Source organism: Acipenser ruthenus, chromosome 41 (genome assembly GCF_902713425.1).
Source record: "Acipenser ruthenus chromosome 41, fAciRut3.2 maternal haplotype, whole genome shotgun sequence".
Lineage (NCBI taxonomy): Eukaryota > Metazoa > Chordata > Actinopteri > Acipenseriformes > Acipenseridae > Acipenser > Acipenser ruthenus.
The window spans coordinates 1,508,265-1,517,649 of NC_081229.1; the positions used below are offsets into that span (position 1 = coordinate 1,508,265).

General features: G+C 43.3%; 1 protein-coding gene across 1 annotated transcript; it reads right to left on the bottom strand.

The window, feature by feature from the left end:
* Positions 1-547: 547 nt before the first annotated feature.
* LOC117969114 (C-X-C chemokine receptor type 3-like) lies at positions 548-5,131 on the bottom strand. The gene is made up of 3 exons (XM_059010789.1): positions 5,072-5,131; positions 2,135-2,416; positions 548-1,935 (listed from the first exon to the last, which is right to left on the bottom strand). The coding sequence occupies exons 1-3, from the start codon at positions 5,090-5,092 to the stop codon at positions 1,234-1,236; spliced, it is 1,005 nt and encodes a 334-aa protein (XP_058866772.1). The 5' UTR covers positions 5,093-5,131; the 3' UTR covers positions 548-1,233.
* Positions 5,132-9,385: the final 4,254 nt, after the last annotated feature.

Below are 9,385 nucleotides of genomic sequence, written 5' to 3' on the forward strand. Positions count from 1 at the left end.
TTTGCTGTACTCTTACTATGGGAAACTTTTATAAGGTAAACTAGCTCTCTAACTAGAGAGGAGCAGTTTTGCTGTGTTCTGTGAGCATGGGGACGGGGTGGGGGCGGAGGGGAGGGGAGGGGAGGGGGGGGCGGAAGGGGGGGGGGGAGTGTTAGCACTAGTCACCGCATCATAAAAACAAAAAACACTTTTTAAAAATTCTGATCAGCGCTTTCATTTCCACCCTGAGCTTCAGATGAAATATCTTCTGTGCAAACTTCCTCAAACGCGTTGCACGGGAGCTGAGAGACACAGGGAACGAAGTCCCTATCGACTGTGAGAAGGATGCTTCCTACCTGCTGACTCTGCAGAAGACTCTGTGTTGAATGTATTATCCCATGAAATATGTTCTTGAGCGTGTTGTATTGTCATAGCATCTTACTGTTTCTGCAGCTTACTCAAACATTTTATTTCTAATGAAACTCCTGCTTGGTCAGGCTTGCACAGATCTTATTAAACACAGATGAGTGTGCAGGTGATCCACTGACACACAGGCAAGACACAGAAGCAGAGTTGAGAGGGTTTATTCAAGCAGGTAACAAAAACACAACCATGTGACACAGCCAGCAATGAAGGAGCACGGGCAGTCAATACAGCTCTGCCAAAAGTCTTGCATCATCACCCCGTAGAATGAACTCATTTAGCTTCATAAAGTCGAATGAAACCTGCAGAATAATGCGAGGTTAACATATTGAATCACATAGAGTTTTTTCCATGTACTTAACGAAAAACTGACAAGTGTGACATTTCGAAAATCTAACATGAAATAATCCTGTACTACTGTTAAGGCAGCCGGGAGACATTTTTCACAATTTTCATTTCGTAGTTTCTTTCATTACATGATGTTAAATAAAAGATCAGAATTATGTTCATGTAGTTGTTTTTTTTTCATTATTGTGTATCAAGTCTAAAATTCTAGTTGATGCAAAACATCTGGACAAGATTTTCACTTCCAGTGATTTGATTTCACACACAACAAATCAAAACTACAGAAGCAATGGGGTGCTCTAATAAGTTTGCACACTACTGCATATATATATATATATATATATATATATATATATATATATATATATATATATATATTAAAACTTGCTATCTTGCAGACATCTGCCGCCTGTTATCTCATCTGAGATGAGATCTCAGTGCTGATTGTATGTAAAGATGCTTAATCCAAATTTTAACAGAGCAGTGTTACATTCTGGTCGTGTTTACAGTGGCAAAGGTGTCCACCGATCCAAGAAATCTGCCCTGACTGTCTCTTGGTCTGGCTTTCCTCTGGATGTTGAAGACCCAGGAGCGGATCAATTGAAAGAGGTTCTTCCGAAACTTGTCCCCGACAAAAGTGTAAAGAATGGGGTTCAGGCAGCAGTGGAGGGAACCCAGATTGAGGGAGAGGATTCTTGCCACGAACAGGTAGCATCTCTGACGATCCCCGCTTTCCAGGAACCCTTCATGCAAGAACATATCCACCAGGATGACCACGTTGTAGGGCGTCCAGCACACAAAGAAGACCACCACCACAGCCTGGATCACTTTCATGGCTTTTCTTTTCTGGAGCTCTTGGGACCATCTCAGCTTGTGCAGGATCTCGGAGTAGCAGAAGATCATGACCGTGGATGGGAATATGAACCTAGTGATCAGTCTGAACGACAGGATCAGCTGCCAGGGAATTGTGGAGCTATCAAAGCAGGTGGAGATGTTTTTGAACTTCTTTTCCTTCAGGAAGATGAGGTCTGGGAAGCTGATGAGGATGGAGAGAGCCCACACGATGACACAGCTGGCCCTGACCACCATGGTCTTCCTCTGGCTGGACACCTGGACCGCACGGACGATGGTCAGGTAGCGATCAAAGCTGATGCAGCACAGAAAGAATATCCCGCAGTAGAAGTTCACCTGAAAGAAGAGGGATGGGATCATGGGGGCAAGATCGAAGATCAAGATACCTCCTACAAAATATCAGCTTGGGTTTCCAGGGGTGAGGTTTAGGGTTAGGGTTAGGGTTAGGGTTAGGGTTAGAGTTAGGGTTGTGGTTGGGTTGTGTTTACGGTTAGGAAGTAACCTCCTGCTGCAATAGAGTGTAATAGATACTTACCTTCAAAGTGAACCCAGCAAACTTGCAGAGCCCGGTTCCGAAGACCCAGCCGTGGATGGCCTCGGCGGCCCAGAAGGGCAGCGTGATGACCAGCAGGGAGTCGGCCAGTGCCAGGTGGAGGATGAAAGTGTCCGTCACGTTCCGGGCTCGCTTGAGCTGCAGCAGTACGGCTATGACCAGCCCGTTCCCTAGCAACCCCAGCACGAAGATCAGGGAGTACAGCAGCGGGTGGAACACGCTCCTAAAGGACCACGGGAAGCACTGCCAGTACGGCCAGGATTCCTTTTTTAATAGTAAAAGAAGAAAATGATTTTTTGAGGATTTCAGAGTTTGGGCTATGGGTTGGGATTAGGGTTAGGGTTAGGGCTATGGGTTAGGGTTAGGGCTATGGGTTAGGGTTAGGGCTATGGGTTGGGGTTAGGGTTAGGGTTAGGGTTAGGGCTATGGGTTAGGGTTAGTTTGGGGTTGGGATTATAGTTAGAGTTTGGCCTATGTTTCTAGCATTGAACCCATCAAACACAGCTATTCCAAGCACTATGATCACACCTTATTTTAAGGGACACCAATTAGCGTATTATTTCACAACTACCTTACTAATAGCTTAACAAAGTATTTTGTGCTCTCTGTTAGTGAAAATGTGTTTCAATAAAGTGAATACACGTTCATTGAATACATATTGAGCACAGCAGTGTTATTGTGTGATATGCATGTAGAGGTGGGGATGAGGGGGGGAGGAGGAGGAGGAGAGGAGGAGGGGGAGAGGAGAGGAGGAGGGGGAGAGGAGGAGGGGGAGAGGAGAGGAGAGGAGGAGAGGAGGAGGGGGAGAGGAGAGGAGAGGAGGAGAGGAGGGGGAGAGAAGAGGAGGAGGGGGAGAGGAGAGTAGGAGGGGGAGGAAGAGGAAGGGGAGAGGAGAGGAGGAGGGGGAGGAGGAGGAGAGGAGGAGGGGGAGAGGAGAGGAGGAGAGGAGGGGGAGAGGAGAGGAGGAGGGGGAGAGGAGAGTAGGAGGGGAGTAGGAGGAGGAGGAGGAGAGGAGGAGGGGGAGGAAGAGGAGGGGGAGAGGAGAGTAGGAGGGGGAGGAGGAGAAGAGGATTACAGAGCTTTGCATCTCCGCTTAATGAAAAACTGTGAGATTTGCATCGCAACAGAAAATAAGCAAGCCACAGATGCTTAAATGCAGCGGTGGTCCTGACAGTAAAATACTGCACTGTGATGTCATTTTAATTCAAAGGCCATTACACGTAACACCGCAGGGCACCCTCACGAGACGATCGTTTCTCAGGTATACTGCAGCAAAACAGGATTCTGCAGCCTTGAGTAAACATAATCGTGATCGTAAGCTGCTTACCCGCGAGGACTTGTTTTGATGTATTGTCCTCAGTGATTGAGCACCATTGACAGCTGTATACTGCATTTAAACTGCTGATGGCACGCTTTTGCTAATTGCAACAGAGAGGCCGAGGACAGTGTAAATTATCAGGCTTGATTTACAGTTTTAAACCGGTGTTGGTTTTATTTTTCTTACACTGCGGTGTCAAAACAACCGCTAATAAAACAAACACAATAAACCTGGCTCTCAGCTGGAGCGCAAACTAACAGTACTTCATGTGGAACAAACACTCTATCTCTTACTCGAATTTTGGTTTCTTTTTGTTGCTTCTGCTTCCTTTAGCCTCTATACCTCCCCCCCCATCACAAAGCTATCAGCTCAGCCATTTCTATCGAGGTGTCATCACATTTAACAAGCAGTTAACCAACTGACTGATATCCATCACGCCTTAAGGAAAAGCAGCTGTGGGTTTGTGGTTGGCTTGCATACATGCGGGAACTTCTGACATCTAGTGGTCAACCCGTTACACTGCAGCCAGGGAACACGCTCATCATTCTCATAGTAAGTTTGATTCTGCACCACAGTAATCATATCGGCCCTTCTTTAATAATCAACCGCTTATAAGAATCAAAACACCCGGGACGGATGTGATTATTATAAACAGTGTCCACTGTGTGTATATATTATAGGGCAGCAGTGTGGAGTAGTGGTTAGGGCTCTGGACTCTTGACCGGAGGGTTGTGGGTTCAATCCCAGGTGGGGGACACTGCTGCTGTACCCTTGAGCAAGGTACTTTACCTAGATTGCTCCAGTAAAAACCCAACTGTATAAATGGGTAATTGTATGTAAAAATAATGTGATATCTGTATAATGTATAATGTGATATCTTGTAACAATTGTAAGTCGCCCTGGATAAGGGCGTCTGCTAAGAAATAAATAATATATATATATATTATTATTATTATTATTATTATTATTTATTTCTTAGCAGACGCCCTTATATATATATATATATATATATATATATATATATATATACACACACACACCACCCAATATAAATCCGCTATATATCAAGGGTCACCCACAGAAAAACAACTAGGCTAACAGATACTGTACACCCACGCACAAACCAGCACACCGTTTTAATTCGTACTGCGAAGGGTAATTGCTTCTCATCAGCTTTAGTCTCCGATTAATTTTCACGAGTCTTCCTCTCCTTTCTCAAACGCACAAACCCGCTGCATTGAAAGAATCCATTCCCAACACAGGAGGCTTGTTGCTAGGGAGCTGACGTCACTGCCCTGTGGCTTTTGCTGGTGCATTGCTGAACACCTCGCTGGCTAAATAAAAACCGCTTCAGCAGGTAGATATTTCATTGGCTTTGTGTTATTGTGCAATGTGTGTGTGTATATGATAACAGTGCGATATTAATGCTTTGTTTTTAATTGTTTTGTATATTGATGTGCAGTATGAAATAAAGCCAACTCTAACTCTAAGGCATGCGCAGTTAGACTGTAGACTTGATTGTTCGATGCACCTGGATGAGATCGCAAGTTTCCCTGAAGCAGACAAGCTATGAAAGAGGGTCCGTCACCCCCAGTACTCACCAAGGCTGTTTCGTTGAGCATTTTGAAGTGCTGTCTCTCAGTGTGCCACCGTTGCAGTGAGGAAAGGGACGATAGTGCCAGATACGTCTTAGAGTGAGAAAGAGGAAGCTTTGCAATCCATTTCATGCGGTCGGTCACTGATATCCTTTATATACCAACCTGCATGAAAACCTTCTGGGTGTGAGAATTTCACAGACATGTGCAACCCAGCCACCATGTTATATTGGTGTGGGTCAGCGCTGTCCAGTGCATACCAGTGCTTTACCAGCAAAACAAGAGGGACGTTGATGAGGAGCAGCCAGCTCTTACTTCTTTTAAGACATGGATGACCTAGCCTGTGTTGCATGTTTCTATAGCTGGCAACTATAATATATATATTAGATCTCTAGCTTCTCATGCCTCATGCGGTCATTGAGAACCTGCTAACACACAACCTTGTAGCAACATCGTAACTCAATTTAAACACTCCAGCAACTTTGTTCAAAAGGTTGTGTGTCAGTGGGAACTAAGTTTGTTTTATAACAAAATAATTGCATTGCACACCCTGCAGTATAAAGAGAAAGTATTATTAGGGCAGCAGTGTGGAGTAGTGGTTAGGGGTCTGGACTCTTGACCGGATGGTCGTGTGTTCAGTCCCAGGTGGGGGACACTGCTGCTCTACCCTTGAGCAAGGTACTTTACCTAGATTGCTCCAGTAAAAACCCAACTGTATAAATGGGTAATTGTATGTAAAAATAATGTGATATCTTGTAACAACTGTAACCCTGGATAAGGGCATCTGCTAAGAAAATAATTAATAATTATTACAGTCTTTTAATATGCACTGGTTAACAAAACGACTAAGCAAGCGACAGAAGCAATGGGCTGTTCTAATACATTTGCACACTGCTGTAAATGCAAATATCTTAAGTGTGACCGTGAGTGCTTAACTACAGTATTGCCATTGCTAGGGAAGTGCATCACCAGCGATGGATAATATTTGATAAAGGTGTTACATGTTCCCATGTGTTGCTACAATTGTTTACGTAAGGTGTGTGTGTTGTTTTAATTTTTTTTTTTTACATTTTGACCACTTTTTTTTTTAAACTTTTAAATTGCATTCCACTGCCTCCAAGATGGCTTCCCATGTACCCGCATGGACCCCTCAGAACTACATTTCTCATCATCCTCCTGCTCACATATTATTATTATTATTATTATTATTATTATTATTATTATTATTATTATTATTATTTATTTCTTAGCAGACGCCCTTATCCAGGGCAACTTACAATTGTTACAAGATATCACATTATACATTATTTCACATTATACAGATATCACATTATTTTTACATACAATTACCCATTTATACAGTTGGGTTTTTACTGGAGCAATCTAGGTAAAGTACCTTGCTCAAGGGTACAGCAGCAGTGTCCCCCACCGGGGATTGAACCCACAACCCTCCGGTCAAGAGTCCAGAGCCCTAACCACTACTCCACACTGCTGAGATTGATGTACCAGTGAGACAGGAGGATGATGGGAAATGCAGTTCTGAGAAATACATGAGACGCCAACTTGGAGCTATATTTGAAATAGCCAGAGAGCACTGCAATTGAAAATTTAAAACAATACACGCAGCTTAATTAAACAGCATGGGAACATGCAACACAATACAATGAAAAGCTCCTTAAATACCCTTTAATAATTGTAATTATCTTTAGCATAATGGCTTGATTTAGGAGGCAAACTCATCTGTTTCCAGCCATGCAGCAGTTATCCGGTACCACTGGTTACTACATTACACCACATTCTCGACACACAACTTTCTCAGAAACTTTCTCACAAGAAGCAAGGTTTGCAAAAGTCTTGCAGCCCCAAGTTATGAAATCCGGACCCTAGTTTGTGTAACATTTCTGACAAAACAGTTTTATTTTTTCTCAAGGGAAAGATAATGCAAACGGAAAATAAACTGAAGGGGTTTAATGTGTAGTATAATGTTATTAATGCATTGCCCTGTGTGCAGGACAGCACAGTGAGGCTCTGCCCAGCACACAGCAGGCAATGCCAGCGCACTAGATCAGCACTTTATATAGACACCATGGTGGGTAGCTGCTGTAGTTCTGTACAGGGTTTTATATTAGTGTTATATAGTGCGGTCCCGCCAGCATTGCCCTGTGTACAGACTGGAGGGAGCAATCGTTTTCTTAGGGGGGTGAGGGAGGGGGGAGGGGATGAGGGAGGGGGGGAGGGAGGGAGGGAGGGGGGTGAGGGAGCAGTTCAGCCTTTGAAAAGTTTCAGGTTTGTTTAGGTGGTGTGGGTGTTCTCTGTTTCACATCAGTTGCCTCTGACAGCACTGGCGCAATGTTTACAAAAGAGCCAGAGAGCTCAAGCGAGAATCTCAAATGCTGTTGGAAAACAATTTGCTTCTGAAGTTTCCATGGGGGCGAGCGCACAGTCAACAGAAACACAGGGAGCGGCTCCCTGCCAGGGACAGCCAGCCTCTTCTTAAAGGTGAATGCAGCTGATTACAGAACCCACACAGGCTGCACCTTTAACACACAGAAGTCACTTTTATTTGTAAAGGTGTTTTTTATCGGGTTTTGTCTGGGCAGAGCGGTTACCAGCAACTCGAAAAGCTTTTCCGAGGCACAATGAAAAGAACGTTTCTTCTTCTTTTCATTAATCTATGCCCTAGCTAGTTTTTTTGGTATCTAGAGCATATAGTAATGAAAAGAAATTCCATTGAGATTGCGGGCGTGGACTCACAGCCCCTATATGCCCCTATATGCTTTTCAGAGCCCCTATACGACACAACGTAACATCCCATACACTGCCCAAACATACAGAGACTTGAAACACAACGGTTCTGACTCTTGTACCCCACTCAGACCCTCTTACATACTAAATATCCTGGCATGGCTGCACAATCGACTCCTCTTTAAACAGAAGCGAAAGATTTGAATAGGATTGCCAACACACAACTGCAGCCATTCTCCAGAACGTTTTCCATTTTCCATGAACACAGAACGGATCGGAATAGAATGCCTATTATAAACCCCACTCAGACCCTCAAATAGGCACCACAATTTAACATGCGGGACGTCCCACCGGTGCAGGGGTGCCCGAAATGTGATCCGTTTACGACCAATGCAGAATCACTGAGTGGAATGTTTGTGCTTATTTTTATATAGTTGGTTTCTGTAAGAGAAATACAAAACAATACAATACAATACAATACACTACACTGCACTTATTATTATTATTATTTATTTCTTAGCAGACGCCCTTATCCAGGGTGACTTACAATTGTTACAAGATATCACATTATTTTTACGTACAATTCCCCATTTATACAGTTGGGTTTTTACTGGAGCAATCTAGGTAAAGTACCTTGCTCAAGGGTACAACAGCAGTGTCCCCCACCTGGGATTGAACCCACAACCCTCCGGTCAAGAGTCCAGAGCCCTAACCACTACTCCACACTGCTGCCCCGCTACACTACACTACACTACACTACAATACAACACAACACAACACACTACAATACAATACACTACACTACACTACACTAAAATACAATACAATACAATACAATACAATACAATACAACACAACACAACACAACACAACACACTACAATACAATACACTACACTACACTACACTACACTAAAATACAATACAATACAATACAATACAATACAATACAATACAATACAATACAACACAATACACTACAATACAATACACTACACTACAATACAATACACTACAATACAAAACATTACAATACAATACAATACAATACAATAAACTACACTACAATAAACTACACTACAATACAATACAATACAATGTACTTTTATATAGCTCAAAAACAAGCAGACTCACACAGATATGTTTTTAAAATGGATTTTGAAATGTCTGCTGTGCCAGCCTTCCTCGTATTATTTGGAAGCAGGGAGCAGAACTAAGCAAACACAAACTTCTCGGAGCAACCAGAAGGCCAGCATTTGCTGCTCTCAGGGTATGTAGGGGCCTAAGGTACCAACAAAATGTTGAAGTCTCACCACGGTTATATAGAGGAACTATTATTATTATTATTATTAATTTATTAGCTGACGCCCTTATCCAGGGCGACTTACAATTGTTACAAGATATCACATTATTTTTACATACAATTCCCCATTTATACAGTTGGGTTTTTACTGGAGCAATCTAGGTAAAGTACCTTGCTCAAGGGTACAGCAGCAGTGTCCCCCGCCTGGGATTGAACCCACGACCCTCCGGTCAAGAGTCCAAAGCCCTAACCACTACTCCACACTGCTGCCCC

Excerpts from the sequence above, each read along its gene's own strand:
- LOC117969114 (XM_059010789.1), bottom strand. The coding sequence starts at position 5,092 with ATGCTCAACGAAACAGCCTTG. Across the intron at positions 2,417-5,071 it reads TGCTCAACGAAACAGCCTTG|GAATCCTGGCCGTACTGGCA; the intron begins GTGAGTACTGGG and ends CTATTAAAAAAG. Across the intron at positions 1,936-2,134 it reads TTGCTGGGTTCACTTTGAAG|GTGAACTTCTACTGCGGGAT; the intron begins GTAAGTATCTAT and ends CTCTTCTTTCAG.